This window comes from Caenorhabditis elegans, chromosome I, assembly GCF_000002985.6.
Source record: "Caenorhabditis elegans chromosome I".
Taxonomy (NCBI): domain Eukaryota; kingdom Metazoa; phylum Nematoda; class Chromadorea; order Rhabditida; family Rhabditidae; genus Caenorhabditis; species Caenorhabditis elegans.
Genome location: NC_003279.8, coordinates 8894375 through 8917333, shown reverse-complemented (window position 1 = coordinate 8917333; position 22959 = coordinate 8894375). Strand labels below are relative to the sequence as shown.

The 22959-nt window shown below is 36.3% G+C and overlaps 3 protein-coding genes and 2 non-coding genes across 7 annotated transcripts; 4 read left to right on the top strand and 1 right to left on the bottom strand.

Moving 5' to 3' along the window:
• The first annotated feature begins 528 nt into the window (after positions 1-528).
• vps-13A (Vacuolar protein sorting-associated protein 13) lies at positions 529-11686 on the top strand. Of its 2 annotated transcripts, NM_171842.5 has the most exons (22): positions 529-629; positions 684-1030; positions 1104-1202; positions 1252-2285; positions 2329-3044; positions 3090-4003; positions 4050-6146; positions 6192-6386; positions 6430-7136; positions 7180-7600; positions 7648-7749; positions 7981-8061; positions 8187-8270; positions 8318-8425; positions 8471-8617; positions 8661-8783; positions 8832-9635; positions 9723-9792; positions 9840-10015; positions 10060-10539; positions 10586-11299; positions 11349-11683. In NM_171842.5, exons 1-22 carry the CDS (start codon positions 530-532, stop codon positions 11466-11468), a joined length of 9639 nt encoding a protein of 3212 aa, NP_740900.1. In that variant the 5' UTR covers position 529; the 3' UTR covers positions 11469-11683. The 2 variants fall into 2 exon arrangements, with proteins under 2 accessions (NP_740900.1, NP_740899.1); NM_170907.7 differs by lacking the exon at positions 7981-8061 and having other exon boundaries at positions 11349-11686.
• On the top strand, positions 7807-7947 carry T08G11.10. The gene has a single exon (NR_050337.1). It is a non-coding gene; the product is annotated as an Unclassified non-coding RNA T08G11.10 (non-coding RNA).
• Positions 11687-11886: 200 nt separating the features above from the next.
• On the top strand, positions 11887-14593 carry tgs-1 (Trimethylguanosine synthase; the record flags this gene model as incomplete). 2 transcript variants are annotated; one of them, NM_059999.5, is made up of 8 exons in its annotated part: positions 11887-12026; positions 12355-12470; positions 12525-12799; positions 12847-13020; positions 13241-13380; positions 13423-13820; positions 13953-14272; positions 14349-14593. In NM_059999.5, 8 exons carry the CDS (start codon positions 11887-11889, stop codon positions 14484-14486), a joined length of 1701 nt encoding a protein of 566 aa, NP_492400.1. The 2 variants fall into 2 exon arrangements, with proteins under 2 accessions (NP_492400.1, NP_001122517.1); NM_001129045.4 differs by lacking the exon at positions 11887-12026 and having other exon boundaries at positions 12428-12470; positions 14349-14486.
• Positions 14594-15539: 946 nt separating this feature from the next.
• Positions 15540-15686, bottom strand: T08G11.8. Its single transcript, NR_050336.1, has one exon. It is a non-coding gene; the product is annotated as an Unclassified non-coding RNA T08G11.8 (non-coding RNA).
• Positions 15687-15898: 212 nt separating this feature from the next.
• Positions 15899-19702, top strand: unc-29 (Acetylcholine receptor subunit beta-type unc-29). The gene is made up of 12 exons (NM_059998.7): positions 15899-15981; positions 16702-16763; positions 16864-16935; positions 17003-17047; positions 17097-17206; positions 17248-17354; positions 17895-17953; positions 18004-18247; positions 18348-18583; positions 18637-18918; positions 19340-19460; positions 19511-19702. The coding sequence occupies exons 1-12, from the start codon at positions 15906-15908 to the stop codon at positions 19576-19578; spliced, it is 1482 nt and encodes a 493-aa protein (NP_492399.1). The 5' UTR covers positions 15899-15905; the 3' UTR covers positions 19579-19702.
• The last annotated feature ends 3257 nt before the right edge of the window (positions 19703-22959 follow it).

The window sequence follows — 22959 nt, the reverse complement described above, 5'->3', positions numbered from 1 at the left end:
CTCCCACTTAAAAATAAGAATTAAGTACAACAAATCAGCGAAAGATAAAATTAAATTCGTTGATAAGAATCACTGATTTCAACAAGTAAACATTATCTTATCAGATAAATTGAGGTTTTGATCATTTTGACCGAAATTATTTATTCTCAACAGAAAACTAACCTATTTTCATATTCAGAACATCATAGTCATCGGTTTCCGCTGGACAAAAATTGACAGTTTTGGTGCCCGTTTTGTAGTTTTCAAGTTCTCTTCACAGTATGTCTAGTCTCAGAGCAAACAAAACATCTTTATATTTTTAATTTTTGTCGCTTTCTTCTTTTTTGAACAACAAAAACACTAAAAAGTACTTGTTTTGTTTACACATCATGTTCGATATACTTTTTTTATTTTTCTCTCCCCATTTCTTCGTTCTCTTTGCAAAATTGCCTTTTCTCCGATTTTATTGTGCGCTTTTCTGCTGCACATCGTAAAAGTATGGTATTCTCCTCTTAAACTTTGAGTTTATATTCTTGTTTTTCTTTTCAGAATGGTGTTCGAATCGCTTGTCGCCGACCTGCTCAACAGGTTCTTAGGCGACTTTGTCGATAACTTGGACTCATCACAACTTAATATTGGCATTTGGGGAGGTGAATTCAAATTTTGAAAAAAAAACAAATAACTAAATTCTTTTTATTTTTCAGGAGATGTGAAACTCGATAATCTGCAAGTTAAAGAAACTGCGTTAGATGACTTCGATTTGCCAATAAAATTAAAATATGGATATCTTTCTTCTCTGGTACTCAAAATTCCATGGAAGAATCTTTACAATGAGCCCGTTATCGCTACCGTAGACGGTCTCAATCTCATTGTGGTGCCTAATAAGGGTGTTGTGTATAATGAAGAAAAGGTGGCAAAGAATATTCAAGAAATCAAACAGAAGACATTGGCTCGGTTGGAAGAGGCTCGAAAAGAGCGCAGAAAGCCAAAAGATCCACAAGCGGACACATTCACTGAAAAGATGATAACACAGATTATTAAAAATCTGCAGGTAGATAAATTATTTTCTAAATTCATATTTCCTTCGAAAATATATTCCAAACTTATTATTGTTTTTTTTTCAGATCTCTGTATCCAACATTCATGTTCGTTTCGAGGATAGATACACCAATCGTCATCGTCCTTTTGCAATGGGAATCACTCTGGAAAAGCTTAATTTCAAGGTTTGGCATAATTAATTTTTTTTTTTAAACCATGTAATTACTATTACAGACCACTGACGAAAACTGGAGAGAGACGATTCACAAGGATGTGGTAAAGATTATCTACAAGTTGGTGTCTCTTCAGAATTTGGCGATTTATTGGAATTCTTCTACGGAATTCATATCCGATCTTGATGACAAGGAAGCCATTCGTAAGAAATTGCAAGAAACTATTCATAATGGAAAGAATGGACCTGAAGGATACAATTATATTCTGGAGCCAATTCAAATGGAGGCGAAATTGAAGTTGAATCAAAAGCCGGAAACTGATGGCTCCAACTGGAAGATTCCTAAAATTGACTTGGCTGTCGATATGCATGCACTTTCGATTGCTATTGGTAAATTCCAATATCAAGATGTTTTGTTATTCCTCGAGGCTCAAGAAAGATTCAATGCAGCTGGGCAATATCTGAAATATCGTCCAAATCTGAATGAATTCAAAGGGCATTACAAGGCATGGTGGAAATTCGCGTACACTTCAATCCTTGAAGAGAAGGTGAGACGTCGTCGCAACAATTGGTCTTGGGATCGAATGCAGAAACATCGTCAATTGGTCAGGAAATACCAGAAAGCTTGGGTCAGAAGGCAAACGGAGGCAAGCCCAGGAGCGGATGTTCAAGCTACAATTAAAGAGGCTGAGAAGAAATTAGATGTTTTCAATGTTAACGTTGCACGACAACAAGCCGAGCTAGAAATTGACAGAGAAGGATTGACTCGCCAAGAAGACAAACCAACTGGATGGGTTGCTTGGGGCAAGAGTTGGTTTGGCGGTGGAGGTGGACCAACTCCAGATAAAAAGAAGGGCGCAAAAGATATTGGATCTCAATTCCAAGAAGCGATGACTCCAGAAGAAAAGGCGAAACTATTCGAAGCTATTGACTATCAAGAAAACATTCCACCAACCAACTATCCAAAAGAGTTTGTTGAAAATAAATTCGACTTCAAGCTTGGACAAGTTGCAATTGTTGTCGATGGAGCTGTTTCAATGCAACTTCTCAAACTCGTTGCGAGTGTCGAACAAAGGCCAAGTGCTAGTGCAATGCAGTAAGTTTTTTAAAGCATTTTAAAGCCTATTTTTAATTTTCAGCGTCGAATCATCGATCCAAGAGCTTCGAATGGATGGTTGCGGTACAGAAATTATTCGTGTTCGTGATCCTTCTATTCCTTGGATGTCCTTCCTTCTTGACACTAATCCACTAAAAGGAAATTATGATCAACTCGTGAAACTCGCTGTTGCTCCTATTAATATCAAGTATCAGGCTCCAGCCATCAACAATGCCATCGACGTGTTTAAACCACCGGAGTCAGTTCGTCTGAATCAACTAACTGCGCTTGCAATGTCTCGATACGAAGAGGTCAAAGCAAGATCAGCTACAGGATTGGCATATGCAGTCGAACATCGTTCTCGGCTCGTGCTTGACGTTCAGATTCAACCGGCTCGAATTTATGTCAGCGAAGGTGGAACTTATAGTTCTGAGAAGCCGACACTACTCGCTGATATGGGTCTCCTCTCCGTTGTGACAGTTGACAATTCATCGGTAGATACTTCCGGAATGAATAAAATGGCTGCTCTGATGGAAAAAGCTTATGATCGATTCCATGTCAAGCTGAGCAATGTTGTTATCGCTTTTGCTGAAAATGTGGAGACAGCGGAGAATTGCGTATTTGAAAAGGAATCTCCACTTCATGTTCTCAAACCAACTGGATTAGATATTCAAATTCATAAAAGTTCAATTGACGATTTGAAACTCGCAAAAATGAGAGTTATCGGAGATTTGCCGAATATTGTCATAGGAATTTCCGGTATTTTTCATTTATAATTGTTTTTGTTCACAATGTATTTTTCAGACGATCGTCTAATCGGACTAATGAAGCTCGGTCTCTCTATTCCTACTCCCAAAGCTGATGAGAAAACGAAAGCTGAAAAAGAACTTGAAGTTCCTGTTGCAAAGATCAAGGATCGAGCAAAAATGAGAACTATAATGGAAGTGGAGGAAATGGAAGAAGATGTCACACAGAAAGAAGAAGGAGGCGATGATGATGAAAAAGAAAAGAAAAAGAAGACCAGTGAGCAGCAGGTGCAGATTGAACTCGATCTTCGTCTCAATCAAATTGGTGTTGTGGTTTATCGGAAGGATGCTGTGTTCTGTGACGTTTCTATTCTTAAAATGGCTTGCAAACTTCAAATGCGAACATTTGACATGGTTGTTACCGCTGAGCTCGGCTCTATCAAAATCTCAATGCCCGAATTCAAATCGTTGGATGAGAAACGCGAACATCTTTATCTTATCGACAATGATGAGCTACAAGGTGCACTGATGACTCTGAAGTTTGTTCAAGCTAATCCAGAATCTCCATTCTTTGCCACGGAATACGCTCTTACGGAACAATCTGTTGATTTCCGCTTCACCAAATTGGCGGTCTCTCTTCACCAAGAAGGGGTTTTGGAACTTAAAGCGTTTGGTGAAGCACTTCAAGCACAACTCAACGAACTTCAGAAAAATACACCAGAAGAGAAGAAAGTCGAGGAGACGGCTAGAAAAATCAGTAGAAAACTTAGTGACAGCGTCATGTCAATTGCTTCAATGAGTAGAACACCTTCTGGAAAAGAAAAGAGACAACGGAAGAAGACAGTTGGATCAGCTACCCAGGAGATGGATGTTTCTCGAAATATCAAGCAACGGATCAAGGCTTCGTTTGGAAGTTTGGCTCTGATGATAGGAACACAAAAACATTTAGAGACAAGTTTGGCAATTGAAAATGTATGTTCTTTATGAAGTTTTGAATAAATTACTCAGCAAGTTCCAGATCAATGCGAACGTAAAAATCACTGAAAAAGCTATGGAAGTTGTTGCTACTCTGCGTGCAATTTCTATGAAGGATCGAACTCCAGGAGCTGTTTATAAGAAGTTGCTTTCAGTTACTGGCAAGGAAGATATGCTTCGTTTTGATTTTGTTCAATATCAAAGAACTGATGAGCAGCGTGCATTGATGAAGTCATCTGATGTCGATATGGTTGTCAAAATGCGTCTCGCTCAAATGAGATTCGTTTTTCTTAATCTCTGGCTGGCTAGACTGATGGCATGGTTAGCACCTTTCCAAAATGAAGCAGTCCTTGCTGCTCAGGCTGCTCAAGCGGCTGCCGCCGAAAAAGCTGCTACAGCTGCCCAAAATGTGAAGCAGATTATGGAACAATCGCCACCAAGAATTCAGCTTGATGTTATTCTCGAAGCACCATTCATCGTTGTCCCACGACTTTCAACATCTCGTGACGTCATTGTGCTTCATTTGGGACGTTTGGCATTGAAGAATGAGATTCGCGGAGATTCCGAATACCCGAAAGCCATCATTGATCGAATGGATATTCTGATGACTGATTGTTCATTTGGAATGGGTGTTATGAATGAGGATGTGTCAGCTGTTTCATCATCTTGTTTGATTCTTAAACCTATTTCATTCAAATTGGCTCTTCAGCGAAACTTGACATTCGCCGTCGCGAAAGAACTTCCTGAAATAGTAGTTGATGCTCATATTCATTCAATTGAAGCTGAAATGTCGGACGCTGATTACAAGACTCTAATGCAGACACTGTCAGGAAATCTTGCCGAGGGAGCTGATCTTGCTATTCCGCCGCCTCCACCACCATCATCACTAGAATCTTCTAACACTGCAGCAGCATTAACTTCGCCAGGAAAAGAAAAGGAGAAGAAGGATCGTGAAGCCAATGCTGGACCACCAGTTATCGAGAAGTCACATACTCGAATTGTGTTCCAGTTCGTACTTGATAAGATTTCAGCAGTTCTTTACGAGGGAGAAGCTGTCAACGGTGAACGAAAAGAATCTGATGCTTTCGCTGCTCTTCGATTGAAAAATGTGAAAACTTCGGGAAAGATTGGAGAAGATAACTCTATTGTATTTGCCATGTCTTTAGATGCATTTACCATGGACGATGAGAGAAAGGAGAAGACCAAGATTTCAAAACTAATGGATAAGAAGGGATCTAAAGACGACCGATTCTTGGATATGAGCTTCAATCAAGATGCTGAAGCCAACAAGCAGATTAGATTGAAAATGTCAGCGTTCTTCATTTGCCTCTGTCCAGAGTTTTTGGGATGTCTCACACGATTTTTCAATGTTCCACAATCGGAAGAGCAACTTGAGAAACAAGCTGTCACTGCCAATGTTCCTACTAAAGCAGTCTCAGCGTCTCCAAGTGCTTCGTCAACTTTCACCGGTGGTACCAAAACTTCTTCGGGACCTCCACAACCTGTTGGAACTCTCGCGATCGATTGTGATATGCATGGAGTGGAAGTTATTCTTGTTGAAGATTCTATGCATCCAGAATCCACTCAAGCACTGATTCTTTCGTTTAATGTTACTGCAGCATCTCATCCAAATGAGCAAACCAAAGACACTAAGATGAATGTTGCTGTTGAGAATTTGACAATTTTCTCGAGTTATTACCAATCAAGTCGTCGAAATGAAGTAACTTATCAAGTTCTCACTCCAGTAAGAATCGAAGCACTTGTTAATATGAATACGGAAAGAAAAACAACTGATGCTGTCCTCAAAATGTCAGCTTTAGATATTAAAATGTCACCATCAATTATTCGACTTCTATCTGCTGTATCCGCCGAATTCTCCAAAAGTTCTGCACCCGGTGAAACAGGATCAATCAGTCAAAAAGCTGCGAAGCTTCGTAAATGGCCAAATTACTTCGATTCCAAGCCAATTGATCACCGAAAATATTGGTTCTTCGCTGCTCCAGTTGCCCAAGAAGCCGTCGAGGAAGAACTTGATGTTACTCAGGAAGATAAAAGCAGAACAGATTCGATGATTGGAAAAGAGAGTGCTAAAGTGGATATCGAGCGAATTTCTTTCACGTTGGAAGCTGGAACTGGAGCTGTAAGTATACATTTCACGACTCATTCATGAAATTATTTTTTTCAGATTCCTGTTCCTCTAATCTTCTTAGACATGCTTGTCAATGCTGAAGCATATGATTGGTCATCAGCTATGCGTGTTTCCTCGGGAGTATCAGTTCAAATGTCATATTATAATGAGTCAGTTAGCGTATGGGAGCCCATTATTGAGCCTGTGGAAAATGAGAAGGGAGAGTTCGAGAGATGGAAGTTGGCTATGACAGTAAGTAAATCCTTTATTATTACTTTTTAACCTTTGAATTTAGATGAAATCTCGCAATAAGCAGGATTCGTCAGATTCTTCTCCACAAACGGAAGTTAAAATCGAAGCTGATAAAATGTTGAATGTCACCGTAACAAAATCCTTGCTCTCATTGCTCAACAAGCTTTCCGAAGTATTCGCAACTGCCGCCAAACAGATTACTCCAACCAAAACCCGCCACCTTCCTGGAATTTCTCCATTTGTTGTACTCAACGAAACTGGAATTTCTGTGAAGGTTCTCGACACCGAAACTATTCGAGTTAGTGAGAACGGACAAGCTGTCGATGCCACGCATGGAGAATTTGTGGACGTTTTCTTGAAGAACAGAAAGAGTGATGTGGAAGATCGTAGATTGAGTATCGAACAAGAAGAAATTACTGGTGATTTGAAGTTTGAGTTGGCTGGAACTGTACGCGAAACAAAGATTGGACGAGCTGAAAAGAGGGTCATTCACTTGCCAAGAGTCAGTGATGGTGGACACAAGTGGCTTATTGTCGCCGAAACAACAGTTGAGAATAGTCGACGCCTCGTAACACTCAATTCACATGTCAAGTTCACAAATCATTTGTCATATGCTGTGGAGATTTATTCAAAACGAGATACCACTTTGGATCTGTTTGGCACTGTGGAACATGGAGAAACGATTCCTCTGGCAGTTCCGTTGCTATTCTCCCCATCGGGAGATATTTATTTGAAACCGGTGGACGACAAGTACGCATGTTGTCCACGATTTTATTTTATCCTATTTTTTCAGATACGAAGTCTCATTTGAATCCCTATGCTGGCACAACTTTGAACACAACCGTCGTCAAGCTGTTCGTTGTGAAGCTGACTCAACCGATGGTTCATTCTCTGGAATCTACATCGATTCTGTTGTCCACGAGGAAAAGATCCAGGATGGTATTGATGATCAGACAACGAGTATCTATCATGTTCACTTACATCCTCCACTCGAGTTCCACAACAACCTTCCATTCGACATTAATATCGAACTTCCTGAACAAAAAGTTCTCGGTGCAGGAATGTCTACACTTCTTAATGTTGTCGCTGGTAGCCCGGTTAAAGCGTGGCTCACCTATCTTGGAGAAAAGTATGTCTTGGACATGTCAATTCCAGAAATCAAGAAAGATGTTGAAGTTGTCGCGTTGAACACAGAAACTGGATCAGATGAATTGGTAGATTGTTTTGAATATTCAAATGTGGTTTTATTTACATTTTTCAGCTTCTCGGACTCCACTGGACAAGTGAATATGGTGATCAGAAAGTTTACTTGTATGCTCCATTCTGGCTTGTGAACAACACAGATAAGATGCTTAGACATGTGGTGAGCTTTTATGAAATTCGTATAATAATTTGGAATATTCCAAATAAAATTGCTGAAGTTTATCAAAAATCTTTATTTTCTTACTTAATCCGCAGCTTCTATTTATCGGGTTTTTGCTATTAAATGGTGATGTTTCATCGCTTCGTTACATATTATTTTCTTCTCTATTCTGATTTGAATATAGAATAGTTCTATTTCAATATTCTATCATTAATTCCCCTTTTTCAATAGGAGAGCAGTGGAAACATGTTGTCAAACACTGCGCGCGGGTGTGTTCCATGCGGAAAGAAGTCGGTCGTCACATCTCAAGAGGTTCAACATTTTCATCCATTTTCTATCAAAAGTTTCACATTTTGTGTTTCCTTTTCTGGGCATTTTTTCCTGGCTAACCAATCAAAAAATGTGTTTCACTTTTAATTCAATTTTCCAATTTTCAGAACGATGACGCTGTTCAGCATCTACCAACTGAGAATCCAATCATCTTGCCATTCCCTGCAATAGACTTATCCAAGAAGAAGAAGGTTACACACTTTATATTTTCTACGAAATTTTAATTTACAAATTGTAGGCTCGAGTCAGGATCGAGAATCTTAGTGAATGGTCAGAAGAATTCCCATTGGATACTGTTGGAAACGCCGCTCGTATCACTTGTAAGGGTTCTGAGCATGATTTCGATGTGAGCATTGCAATTTTTATTCTTCAAAAAATACCTTTTTTTCAGCTTACTGTTGATATTAAACTCTGCCAGTCAGGTCTGACTAAGATTGTCACTTTTGCTCCGTTTTACTTGGTTTCAAATCTTGGAAAGAATCCCATGGAAATTCGTGAAGAAGGTCAAAAAGGATGGGTTGATATTCCAGCTGAGACGGTAGGAAACCTAGGATAACATATTCAAAGAAGTTGTTTTTCAGTGTGTTGGAATTTGGCCTGTGGAACGTAAGAAAAGAAAGTTGATGTGTGTAAGATATAAAGAAGAACCAGAAGCCGAGTCTCTTCTCTTCCCAATCACTGAAAACTATGAGACTTTGTGTCATGTTCGTTTGTATCTGATATCGTCAGTTTTTAAGTTATACAATTTGCAGATGGATGGAGAAGCAATTGGAGTTGAAGTATCAGTATCAACTGGCGAATCTTCCGTAGCTATTCATCTTTCTTCATTTGTTCCAGGAATGTGCCCTGTCCAAGTTATGAACAATCTCACGGTTCCCGTCACTTTCGGACAAAAGGGACATATTAAAACCACTGTTGGTCCAAATGAGTTTGCACACTTCTCATGGTCAAGTATTATTGAGCCCAAGGTTCTTGAAGTAGATATTGGTGATTGGCATTTCGAAGATAAACTCGATCAGAATAGATTTGGCGATTTGCAAATTGATAAGAGTGTCCGCAGATTCTCATATTATTCAAACTTCTTGATAGGAAGACAGCGAGTTCTCCTTTTCACACCGGATGTTGACATTGCCAAAGCAGCGTACGGTAGTTGGGAAACTGATGTTGTTGATATGCAAGCAGAAATTTCACTCCAAGGATTCGGACTGTCTGTCGTTGATAACATTGTCGGTCGTGAAATCATTTACATGGCAATCTCTTCTTCGGATATCCTTTGGGAAGAAGAAGTGAAAAAAGGAAGATTCAAGCCTCTCGCTGTAAAATATATGCAAGTTTTGGAAGAAAAGTATCAAGCACATTTGGTCACTCCTAACGATGATTATGAAGCTATGGAAGCATTCGAGGTCAATGTTAATCGTATGATTATGAAGAAAAAGAAAGGAAAGGAAGTAAAACTTCGAAGAATCTTTGAAAAAGGACTTTGGGCTTGTTACGGAAAAAGTTCACAGAGAACTCGACTTCACGCAAAGATCAATCATATTCAAATTGATAACCAGGTAAAACTTAATTGCTATTCCAAAATTGATATTCAAGAGCTTTTCTATGTCTATGATTTTTGGAGAATCAATATTTTTGTGTTTCAGCTCGATGCATGCATCTTCCCGCGTGTCCTCTCAGTCGTTCCACCACCGAAGAGCGTAATTGTGGACAACAGTAAGAATTTGCACCCATCGTTTCACTTTTGTAAATATAACTTTCAGCTCCAAAGCCGTTCATCGAACTTTCACTTCTACAGAGACAACCTGAATTTTCGTCGATTGCCGAGATTGAATACGGGCATGTTCTTATTCAAGAGTTTTCGGTTCAAGTCGATCAAGGACTCATAAATGCGCTTCTTTTGCTCATATCAGGAGAAGTGACAAGAAAACCATATGGAGTTAGTAGTTTTAATAAAATATTTCATTAATGATATCTTTTCAGAAAGAAATGTTCGACGAAGATATCAAAATTTGCCACGTTACACTCTCTGAAACTGCAAGCACATACCGTTCTCAGCGCCCCAAGAGCTTCTACAACGATCTTCACATTTCTCCAATTATGATGCATCTCTCTTTCTCACAGGGAGGAACTTCTGGAGACGTTGCAGCTTCAGGAGTAAGCATGCCTATCCAATCAGAAATGATCAATGTTTTGCTTCGATCTGTAGGAGTAACACTAACAGAACTTCAAGACGTCGTTTTCAAACTTGCATATTTCGAGCGTAAATGTGTCTTTTATAGTCCAGAGCAGTTGAATAGCGAAATTATTTCTCATTATGCCAAACAGTTCATTAAACAAGTTTATGTACTTGTATTAGGACTCGACATCATTGGAAATCCATTCGGTCTCGTTCGTGACTTGTCTGCTGGAGTTGAAGATCTTTTCTATCAGCCATTCCAAGGTGCTATTCAGGGTCCAGAGGTATTGGTTAGATATAATCTTTTCATATAATTTTTATTTTTTAAAGGAATTCGCTGCCGGAGTTGCACTCGGTGTTCAATCGATGTTTGGACATGCTGTTGGTGGTGCTGCTGGAGCAGTTGGCCGAATCACTGGAACTGTCGGAAAAGGAGTCGCTGCGCTTACTTTTGACGATGATTACATGAAAAAACGCCAAGAAGATCTAAATCGTAAACCACAATCATTTGGTGAAGGTATGGCTCGTGGACTCAAAGGACTTGGAATGGGAGTTGTTGGAGGAATAACTGGTGTTGTTACGAAACCAATAGAAGGAGCAAAACAGGAAGGAGGATTTGGATTTGTGAAAGGAGTTGGAAAAGGTCTCATTGGTGTAGTTACTCGTCCTGTCTCGGGAGTTGTAGACTTTGCCAGTGGTACCATGAATTCGGTTCGTGCAGTTGCTGGAACAAATAGAGAAGCCGGACCACTCAGACCACCCCGTGTACTCCGAGAAGACAAGATCGTCAAACCATATTCGAGCGGAGACGCTTATGGATTCAAAGTGTTCAAAGACACAGATCGTGGAGAGCTCGCTGAAACTGATGAATTTGTCACCTACGCATCTATCAGCGAAAAAATGGTTCTCATTATAACGGACCGTCGATTGGTTCTCAGCAAACGTACTGATATGATGGGTGTGTGGCAGACAGAGTGGGGATCAGAGTACTGTAAGATCAAAGAGCCCGAGTTTATTCCAAATGGTGTCAAAATTTTGTTGAAGGTAATATAATATTTTTAAAAATATTTTTGTTCAATACTGTAAATTCCAGGAAAAGAAGAAGGGATTCCTCGGAATCGGTTCCTCTGAAGGAAAGATAATCACATTCCAAAACGCAGAAAAGATTCATCCAAAGCTGGCAGCCGCCTACAAGAAGGCAACACTTGCGTAATACTATTTTTATTTAATCCGTTGATTTTCTCATGAAACGGTCAAAAATGTTCATAATACTTTCTATCATATTCTTTTTTGTCACATTTATTTTTTGTCTATCAAAATATTGAATCGCTACGGATCGTTTTTCTTCATTTCCTGGTTTAAAAATTATTCCCATATTTAAAGTTTTATGTATCGGCCTCCGTAATTAAATTAAATAAAGCATTTTCTTGGGTCATTGCGAAACAATTGCAAAATGTATTTGTGTCTGCACCCTCTGTTCGGTATTATAATCCCTAATATCTTTGTTTCTGTATACTCTCTTCACTCTCAATCTAGTTTCACACATTTCGAAAAACTCGTTTTTGATTGTGGCATTGCAAAAAAGAATATAATCCATATTCCTTTCTTCTAGTAAGCAAATCAATATTTGAATGTCATCGGAAAGTGTCAGCGAGGAGCAGAGTGATTATCAATGGCCTTGGTGTCTAATGGGACATTTTGGAATACAATTTTTGGAGACTGACAACTCGGAGTCTTTTGTTGAGGGAGATTTGTCCAGAGCCTATATAAAGTGAGATTTTATAACGATTACTTTTTAAATAAATTTTTGATGTTTGGAAATTGAAAATTTTGTAGAAAAATTTAATGAACAAACGCGCTCTATTGAGTAGATATTTCCGTACTTTATTTTGAGATATTTTTTTATCGGAAACTCATTTAAAAGGAGTATATTAAATGCCCCTCCGCTAATATAGTATTTTTAAAACCTATTTCTCGAAATATACTACCCGTTAAGAATTCTACATATCTGAAATATAGAAAACTTTGTGACAATTGCGCCATTCTCATAATAATCTTACTTTATAATGTTTTTCCCTTCATAATTAATTTTTTTAAAGAGACTACGAGCTTCTTAAAGCAAGTAAACGGCCAAGAGAAGAAAAATCACCTGAGAAACTACTTCAAGAAGAGATGGACGAGATCAGCCTGAAGGAAATTGATACAGAACCGAATGGTGAGATATTATATGGGGAGAAGTACTTTTGATTATAATTCGAAAGATTTTCAGGAGAAGAAAAACTACTCGACGAGAGAGATACACCATACGAGGTTCTACCAAAGTGGACTTGTGATAAGCGGAAAATGAAAAAAAAGAAAGAAAAGGGCAGGTACAACTATCGGTCTTTCGAAGAATATTGGGATGTTTCGAGCTACTGGTTGCACCAAATTACGTGGCTTAATGATTTCGGAAATCAAATGACGGAGGAAAATCGGAATGAGCTGACGAAACAATGTGAAGTGATGAAACCAATTTATCCCATTGATCAGCATAAGGATATTCTGGTAATTTTTCCAATTCAATTCATTCTGTCTCATACATTTTATTTTAGGAAAACCCAGACTATCAACAGATCACCAAGACAATGATTGAGAAAAATCCCGAATCGACCTTTGAGGATATTTACACGAAACATTGTAAACTGATCAAGAAGCAATCTGAAAATGATTTTCATGATTTTCAAACGAAATTTGTCGCAAATCGGTGCAAGGATATGCTATCTAGAGTTCGTTATTATTTTTTTTTCGAGTTTTGAGACCGTCAACATTCTAATTAGGACATACGGAGTCGCTTCTTTTCTGATAGTATAATTTTTCTTTCTCTTATTTTCCGCTATACTCCCATATTTTTATTTTTAAAAAAGTGAATACTGGAAAGAAGTGAGTACCTGCCCTAATCTTAAACAAATTTTTAAACAACTCATTTTGATTTGTTATATATTTCAGATCAAACGACTTGGTTATGCTCCAGGTTTTGAAGAATCTCAACTACCTGTCTTCCATAGTGGAGCTGAACAAGAGATCGAGAGACCAATTATAAAAGATATCAGATACACGATTGACGAGTCTTACTCCAAAAAATTCTGGTACTGCCTGGAATGCAATATTTAATTATTTCAATCTTTCAGTGGCGCCGATCCTCGAGATGAAACTTCAGATGAACCTTCAACTTCCGAAGAATCACAATCTGCTGATGTTTCGTCTGCAGTTATATCAATCAAAAATCCTGCAGAAATTCGATTTAACTTCGATCCCGAAACTGAGCAGCACTTGATTGCATCTAATGCTGAAAAGTTGTATGCAAATGATCCAGAGATCAGCAAGTATTACTATCAACGTTATCGTTTATTTTCTCGTCTCGACCAGGGGATCATTATGGATCGAGAAGGATGGTTCTCAGTTACACCTGAAGCAATTGCTGAACATATTGCTGATAGAGTAGTTCGTAACAATGTTTCTGTTGTTGTCGATGCATTCACTGGAGTTGGAGGAAATGCTATTCAATTTGCACTTCGTGGAGCTCATGGTATTTAGTTTATTTTTTATTTTATTTTAATCAATCTTTTTTTTTGCAAAAAAGTTATTTGATTTCAAAATTTATATTTTTAATTTTTTGACTAACATACGAAATAAAAACTCAAAGCACACTAATTTTCAGTAATTGCTATCGACATGGATCCTGTTCGACTTAAGTGTGCACGAGAAAATGCACGCGTATACGGAGTCGAAAACTACATCGACTTCATCTGTGCTGACTTTTTCGATGTCGCTGCCACGTGGCAAGCTGATAAAAAACTTGCTCCAAAAGTAGATGCGGTCTTTCTGAGCCCACCGTGGGGAGGCCCGTCATATTTGAAAGCCAAGGAGTTTGACCTTGCAACTGGATGCTGCCCAAATGGAATTGATATTTTTGATGTTTCATTGAAGATTTGTCCGAATATTGCATATTTTCTGCCAAGAAATACAAAAGTTAGCCAGGTGAGATAATATACTTAGAACATCATTAGTCTCATTTGTTTGTGAATGATTTTGGATCAATCAAAACATTTTTCAGCTCGTCGAGCTAGCTACCAAAGCAAAAAGTCGCATGGAAATCGAACAATCTGCTTTGAATTCTAAAATCAAAACCATCACAGTCTATTATGGAAAACTGGCATATCGCGAGGAATTATCAAATTCAAGCAAAACCTAAATTTTTAAATATTGCATTTTGTTGTTCCAGGTCGTTAAACTGTTCTCATCTATTGTTGTGTTTCCGTGTTTTTACTTATCAAAATGAAAATGTTATGCTTTAAAATCTTAATATTAAAAGTGTCACATTGACAAATCATCATCTTTCTTCCGCCCGCCCTTCTCCTATTTCTCCTGTGACGGATAACTTGCATAGTGGCTCCTGAAGACAGCTGTTAGTTCCCGTCTCTTCGAACAATTACACACTATCAATTCCCGTTTCTTTAGCTCTCTGGATATCTCGTCACCCATTTCTAAACTAATCAATCAATCAATATTTGATATTTTTGGAAATTTCGTTACCAATTAGACTTTTTTATGAAAGCGTCACTATAAAAGTATTCTAGAAGGGTACTGTATGTAGTTTCTAGAAGTTTTGTAATTTTTTTTCTCCATTTCCAGTAGGAAATTAGTATATGCATTTCTTAAACTAATATATTTTAAGACAAATTAATCAATATTCATAGTTTACTCATTTTCTGAGGAAGTCTAGAATTATGAAGTAACATCTGGTTTACTGCGGCTTATGACCCAAAAGACATTCAAATGAAAATATAACACTTTTTGGTTTATGACATTTCAAAACCACCAAGTTCCTCTTTTCTTCATCATTGCTGTTTTGGACAGAAAATTTTTTTTTCAATTTAAAAACCTTGTACACCAGCGATCAAAAATAGCTCGAAAAAACCGCAAATAGTTTCAAGGTTATCAAAACATCCTAAAATCAAGGTTTGACTTAGAAAAAAACCAAAAGCCATGTTCAGATGAACTTTTTTTCAGTTCACAGTGCTCCAATTTTTTGTGGTCACCTATTTTCAGCGCACAATATACCAAGTGAAATGTTGAACTCATCAAGAAAGTAGAGCTTATGAGCTATTACTCAAAAAGCTTGCAAAACTTCGCCCCACCATCATTTTTCAAACCTCTTTTAAACTTTATGTTCATTTTTAAAATGCTCAACTCTATTAATACATGCTCATTAAATTCCATTTCCCACCGCAATTTCCCTATCCTTTCCTCTCTCTCTCTCTCTCTCTCTCTCTCTCTCTCTCTCTTTCCTTGGTTGCCCAAAAACAATGAGAGACCAGTGAGAAACGTACGGAGGAATGGATGGATGATGATGTGGTGCTTCTGTTGGTCCCTCCTTTCCTTTTTGCTTTCCTATATTTAATCCATGTCTTCTTCTTCTTCCATCTCTGTCACACAATCATTCATGTCCTTCGGCCTCCTACTTTTGTTTTTCCTTTTCTTTTAATCTTTTCTCTTCCTTTCCACACACTTTTCTCTCTTGATGGCCCAAGTGGATGAGAGATGGATCCAGAAAGAGATTTAGAGAGTTAGACAATTTCAGAAATTTCAAATTTCATTTTTCAGATCTCTTATGAGGACCAACCGACTATCATGGATTTTGGTACTAAGTGTAGTTATATTTCTTGTAATAATAAATACCATAAACGGTAAGGAACTACAAAACTTATTTATAAATTGTGTTACCTACATCATAGATTACACAAAAATCACTGAATGAATAAAAGTGGTTGGAAATTTTTTTGAATGCAAAAAATTATCACAGCCAACATTGCATTATTCTGAACTTCCACCTCTGAACTTATTTCCACTCAGCTAAGTTTTATGAAAGACAAAAACGGAAAGAGTCATAAGTATATTGATAAGTATATTTAGACTAAACTTCCACTGAAACTACTCCACCATATTATGTAGATTGAGATATCAAAGTGTAGTTGTGGACTTATAACATTTTAATCCGAAAAGCCTGATGTTTCATTTATTTATTAAAAAAAAAAACTTTAAAAATAAAAAAAAACATACTTGAGATGACAATATTTCAAAATCTCCATGATATGCCAATTTCGGCCACCAGCAACGGAGAAAATGCAAAAAAAAGAGGCGTTGACGTCTCCAGTCCCTCTTTTCTCAGATTTTTTGACGGGCGGTTAATATGTGCAAATAGTACCCAAGGGAATTTGAATTCTAACTTGTGAACACTTTTCATTTGTTTACAGTTGTTGACCTACTTTATATATTTCAAAAGTTTCACTGCAAGTGAAGACTTCCTATAATGGGTAAGTTTTTAAAAAATGCAGTTGCAAGGTCTAGGCGTACATAATATAAATTTGCATTTTGTATTTTTTCTAAAAATTATATTTTAATTTTAGCATCGGATGATGAAGAACGATTGATGGTGGATGTATTTCGAGGCTATAATTCTCTCATTCAGGTTTCTTTTTTCTTCATTTAAAATTTCAAAGTTTTAAGTTTCAAAGTGTATTTATAAAAAATGAAAAAGATTTGGAAAATCTTTCATTTATATATTACAGCCAGTCCGAAATTCGTCTGAACTTCCATTAATTGTCAAAATGGCTCTGCAGTTGGTGTTGCTCATCAATGTGGTTGGTTCCATTTTTTATTTTCGATTTTCTTTTTTTGATTTCTTTTAACACATTTTTCGAATTTTAGGACGAGAAAGATCAAGTTATGCATACAAATGTTTGGCTTACGCTGGTTGGTTCTGAGTAAAAATAAATATTTTAGTAAAAGTAGCAATTTCCAGCAGTGGCATGATTTTCAAATGAAATGGAACCCTGTCAACTACGGAGAAATCAAACAAATTCGAGTGTCACCAGATAAAGTTTGGCTCCCTGACATAGTTTTGTTCAACAAGTGAGCATTTTCCGTTTTTCCATATCAAAAAAAAGTTTCAGTGCCGATGGAAATTACGAGGTGTCATTTATGTGTAATGTAGTTATTAATCACAAAGGAGATATGTTATGGGTTCCGCCGGCAATTTATAAAAGCAGCTGTATCATTGGTGAGTTTTTTATTTATCAAAAAAATTAGCAAATTACCAAAATATTTTTTTTATTGAAAAGTGAAGTTGAGAAAATGGTACCACAAACTCTCAAAAAAAAACGAAATACCCAACTTTCGAAATTTCTGTTTTCCAAATTCACCGTCCAATTTCGTCCAAGTTCTTCCAAAAAATAGTAACTTGATTATAAAGTGGCGAAACGTGAACAAGACTTAGACAAAAACTTGTCTTTCCCAAGTTCTGATCAGAGTTAATATTTTTGAACCAAAATCAGGCTAAAAGCCATGTTTTGATATTTTGAGAACTGAAAATTCAGTCATAGCTTCAACCACTTTTGAACCAACCAGATGAAGTGTTCGAAGATGCTGATTGGTTCAAAAGTTAGTGTTGCTCCTTCTTTTTGAGAAATTCAAATTCAATAGCGCTTGTTAAAGATTCTAACTCTCCCTTTATTCTTTGTTTTGTTTTTTTTTCATTATCATTTCCCGATACCCAATCTTTTTCTCGAAAAGCCCAACTATTAAAAACAATTATATACAGACGTCGAATTCTTCCCATTTGATGAACAAGTGTGCACTTTGGTATTTGGAAGTTGGACTGTGAGTTTTAAGAATAAATCATTTTTATTCAACTTCTTCATATATTGCAGTATAACGAAAACGAAATAAAACTGGAATTTGTTCAAGCCGAACTTGTAGATGTCTCTGAATATTCAGCAAGCTCAATTTGGGATGTTATAGATGTTCCAGCATCATTGGTCAATAAGAGATCGAGAATTGAATTTCAAGTTCGAATTCGTCGAAAGACACTTTTTTACACTGTTGTCCTAATTATTCCAACGGTTTTAATGGCATTCTTGAGTATGGCTGTATTTTTCTTGCCTACTGATTCTGGTGAGTGAATTTTAATTTTAAAATATAGTTATATTTCTTCTGAATCTAACTTAGTTTTTTAAAACACAAATTGTTTTCTTATTTTAATTATAATATTCAGGAGAAAAAATAACGTTGACAATATCTGTTCTACTCTCCATCGTTGTGTTCTTGCTTCTTGTATCAAAGATTCTTCCACCAACATCTTCTACAATTCCATTGATGGCCAAATATCTACTGTTGACATTTGTTCTTAATGTTATCACAATTCTAGTTACTGTCATCATTATCAATGTATATTTCCGAGGACCAAGAACTCATCGGATGCCACAATGGGTTCGAGTCGTATTTTTGCAGGTTTGCCTCCAATTTCTGTTTCAAACTTATAATAAATTTATTTGAATTTTTAGTTTCTTCCAAAACTTGTTTGCATGAAACGCCCAAAATCGGCATCTGAGCGAAGCGCTGTCCGTTCTGGAATGGCCCAACTACCAGGAGTTGGACAGTTTACATTAAGCCCATCAGCTCATCATCCACTATGTCCATCAGCTGATGATCGAACAACTACAATTCGAAATACTGCATCAAATGAGACGTCTGCATATTATCCATTAAGTACTGATGCTCTACGAGCAATTGATGCAATTGAGTATATTACGGAACATTTGAAAAGAGACGAGCAACATAAATCGGTTAGTTTTTTTGTGAACATTTCTCCTAAAAAGGATATAAATTTTTGATGTGTTTTTGCACTTTTATGAAAATTGAACTTAAAGACACAAGGAGATTAACAAATTTATGCATTTATTGATAGAATTAACTTGGCTTTTTATAAAAAAGATATCAGTGTTTTAAGAATTAATTTTGAAAGAAAAGGAGTTGAATGGGAAAGCGTTCACCTCGAAAACAAAAAGGGACACCACTTTTTGGCGGTGAGACCGACCCAAATAAATTCGTGCAACATTCGTTTAGAAAATCGAGAAACCACTATAATTTGGTGCCCGACAAAGTTGTATTGAATTTCCGAGAAATAATAAATTTAGTACATTCAACAAAAAACTTTGAAACAACTTTATTGGGGTCGAAATACCAACTCTAACGTTCCGTTTTCAGTTCCGAGACGATTGGAAATATGTGGCAATGATAATCGATCGATTGCTGCTTTATGTATTTTTTGGAATAACTGTTGGAGGAACATGTGGTATTCTGTTTTCCGCGCCTCACGTATTCCAGAGTGAGTTCTAATATATTTCTCAACCAAACTACAACTATGTATTGTTTCAGGAATTGATCAACAAGAAATGTTGGATCGTCTCAAAGAGAAATACGATACAGCATCCAATATTCCCTGAATTATAGTAAATTGTTGGTTTCTTTCTTCAAATAGGTCTTTCAAACTGTTTACATTTTTTAAATTGCGGGTGAATCAAATAACAAACTGGTTTAGTTTGTTTTTATCAAGTGTATGTTTTTTTTAATAAAAAAGAAAAATTAACAACACCTGGGAAAGGCCTCCTCGCCTTTTTTTGACTTTGAGAGCTCACTCTGGCGACACCTCCACCTAAAACTAAAAATTTTCTTGAAACACCGATAACTTATTCACATAAAATAACTGGAAAAATCCATCATGGTTAAAAAATTTAAACTATGAATATGGTTCTTTAATTCAACGCTCCCTTTTCTAAATAGGTTTACAAATTAGGGCAGACTTCTGTAACGCTTTTGTGAATAGAACATTTAAATCCAAAACTGATCAGTTCGTACCAATAATTGCCAAATTATGTTGAACTGAAACAAGTTTAATATAAAAATCCACAAAACTAATAAATTAATGTTTCTGCCCTCTCATTTTTTGTCTCCGATCGGTTAGGTGATTGATGTAACCAAAAAGAAGACGCAAAAAAAATGGGGGAACATGGAATTTTGATAGCCATCGGCGAAGGTCACTTTCAATGGCAATAACACTTTTTTTCGTTCAAGGGAATAAAATAAAAAATCACAAAACCCAATGGCTTTTCTTTTTTTTAATTCTCGACCAATGTCACTTGTCGTTCCTCGCAACATGTCGTACAATAGATTATTTCAAGAGTAAAGTTTGATTCGAGAAAATCGAAAAAACCTCCCATGCCACGTCATCAGTGATGTCAATAAGTGAATGTGTTCAGCGAAGAGGATAAGTTGATTCACATAAATCCAAATCATTAAATTAGATCATTTTTCTGAAGAACCTCTCAGAAAAATTAATGAAAAAGTTCAATTGAACGAATAGAAAACACAAATTTAGGAAAAAAAAGTTTAGGAAGTCAGGAACTGAGAACAAAACACAAAAATTACAACTAAAACGGGAAGTTTTCAATTCTTAATTGAAAAATGAATTTATAAAATGGAACAATCAAGATTCTGCAACTTTTCACCAACAATAGTTTCAGAGGTTTTCCAGAATCAAATAGGCTACGTAGCATGTACATGTCCATCAGGGACCTAGAAAATATGGATGAGGTTCTCAATATTGCTGAAGCTGTTCCAGGAATGTCTTAAAAATGATTTGCAAAACCTATTGAAATAATTAAAAAAAACATTTTTCAAAGATTCTATTAGACTCTGTCCTGTAAAAATGCACTTTGGGTCTCTAGAACATCTTATTTTCTTGCTCACCACAAACAAGTTTTAGAACGTAATGTGAATATCGTTTAATAGTGATACAAATTGACGTCATTTGTGAACAATTTCTTATCATAAACAACAACATCATCAACATCACAATCAACGGATGCAAACCGTTTGATCAACTAAATAAAGAGAAGAAAACGCAGAAATCAGAGTAAACACAAATGTTTGATTACGGACAATTTATGTGATTTATGAATGGATTTTGAATTGATGGTGAATCATGGTCTTAAACATTGATAGTTGTAGGAAATTTTCTGACAAACTTTGGAGACTTCTCCCGAAAACAAGAAAACAGTTCCTAATTATTTCATTTACAGATCCTGAAGAAAGTTATGAAACTAGCGCCCAATGAAAGATCATGGGGGATAACACGAATTGTCCTCTTTTATTAAAATTAAATGATTTGCAACGAAAAACTCATGGATTTGGACTGGTTTTTTTCAATTCAACTTCAGTTTTTTAAACTTCTCACATTGATGTCAGGTTTCATCATAAACTGTCTTTAGCTAATATTCAGTATTTCTCCTTGTTTTCTAGAAAATTATTCCAGTGTTAAGCTTTCACAAATATTATTTTTCCTCAACTTCTTGAAATACCGAGGTTCTTCTCCATCAATATTATGTCCAACCTTACCGATCAATGTCCACTTTTCTTGGCGGTCGACCATCTAATGGACACATGTGAAAATAAAATTAAAAAAAAAACGGAGACTACATGCATCGTTCTCGACGAACTTAACCTTTTTCTAGCGACGACAGATGCACCTTTTTGAGGAATTGAGGAAAAAAAGGTGTCTAATGAATAACAGAACACTTGAAGAATATAACAAGTATGTTACTGATTTTCTTCAAGTTTTGAACTACAGTGACGTTTTTATTGACTAAAGGATCAAAATAATAATGTCTAAGAGATTGAAGATTAGAAACAGTCACACTTGAATATGTAGCTTTTGATCAGTTATTATGAACCTCAATAGACAATGTATAAATATTAAATTAAATTAAATTCAACGAAATATTTCTAAATGTTTTAGAATTTTTAAAAAAATGTAGAGTTGATTTCCAAAAGTTACCAGAAAAAACATGGTAATCACCCAATGTCGAGTAACTTCACAAATTGTTAAACCCAAAACCTTCTGATATGTCTGCAGATCAAACGTAATGTAACCCTATTGCTCCAATTTGAAAGGTTATATTTCGGTTCATTTAGAAGAGAGCAATGAGGCAATGAAAATTAATTTCAAAATAATAGAAAAATAATTGGAAATTATCATTTTAGTGGTCATTTTTTATAAAAACAAAGAAAAACAACCGAGCCAGAGTTAAGTAATAGGGTACAACACTAATAGAGAATATACGGCATATAGAGTTTCAGGCAAAATGGTGTTTAAAAAATGGGCAGAATAGACTAGCAGAATTTTTTGAATTAAAAATTGCACAGGAGCAAAAAAATATGTTCAAAATTTTCGAAAAAAATAATTAAACTTTACTCGAGTGAAAATATGTGATTTTTGATATTTTCCCAAACCGACGGTCATTTCTCTTCTTACCTTTTTGGGAATTGTCTACATGACCTTGAAATGTTAAAATCTAACTGACCCATTGTTCAGTGAAGTTTTCCATTTTCTTTTTCATCTCTCGTAACTGTTTTACTGCTTTTGCCTCCAAAATTTAACCAACATCACATTGAACAAGTTTAAACAACATTTTCAGACGAGTAGTAGGTGTTTGGAGATGTCAGTCAGTTTGATGATTCCGTAAAAAGAAATATATATTAGAGATTATGGAAGAACTGAGAGAATTAGAGAGACATGTACATACTGGTTAGAAGATGGAAAGTGGGCGGAGTCGGGACTGGGAGGAGCATCCAAGGCAATTGAAAAGGTATAAATGGAAATGATTTCTTGGAGGATTTCCATGTTCACATTTCATACTTTGATTTTTTACTAATTTTACTAATTAAACCCATAGTATTCAAATTTATGAGCACATTTTTCCAAAAATTTCGAGATTCAAATTTAAAGCCACAATATTCAAGTCTCATATGCTTCTTCATTTGTGACG

Coding starts and splice junctions, on each gene's coding strand:
- unc-29 (NM_059998.7), top strand. CDS start 15,906: ATGAGGACCAACCGACTATCATGGATTTTGGTACTAAGTGTAGTTATA. Junction 16,936..17,002: donor TGGTGTTGCTCATCAATGTG/GTTGGTTCCATT, acceptor TTCGAATTTTAG/GACGAGAAAGATCAAGTTAT. Junction 17,954..18,003: donor TGGTATTTGGAAGTTGGACT/GTGAGTTTTAAG, acceptor CATATATTGCAG/TATAACGAAAACGAAATAAA.
- vps-13A (NM_171842.5), top strand. CDS start 530: ATGGTGTTCGAATCGCTTGTCGCCGACCTGCTCAACAGGTTCTTAGGC. Junction 3,045..3,089: donor TATTGTCATAGGAATTTCCG/GTATTTTTCATT, acceptor TGTATTTTTCAG/ACGATCGTCTAATCGGACTA. Junction 4,004..4,049: donor CAAGTTTGGCAATTGAAAAT/GTATGTTCTTTA, acceptor AGCAAGTTCCAG/ATCAATGCGAACGTAAAAAT.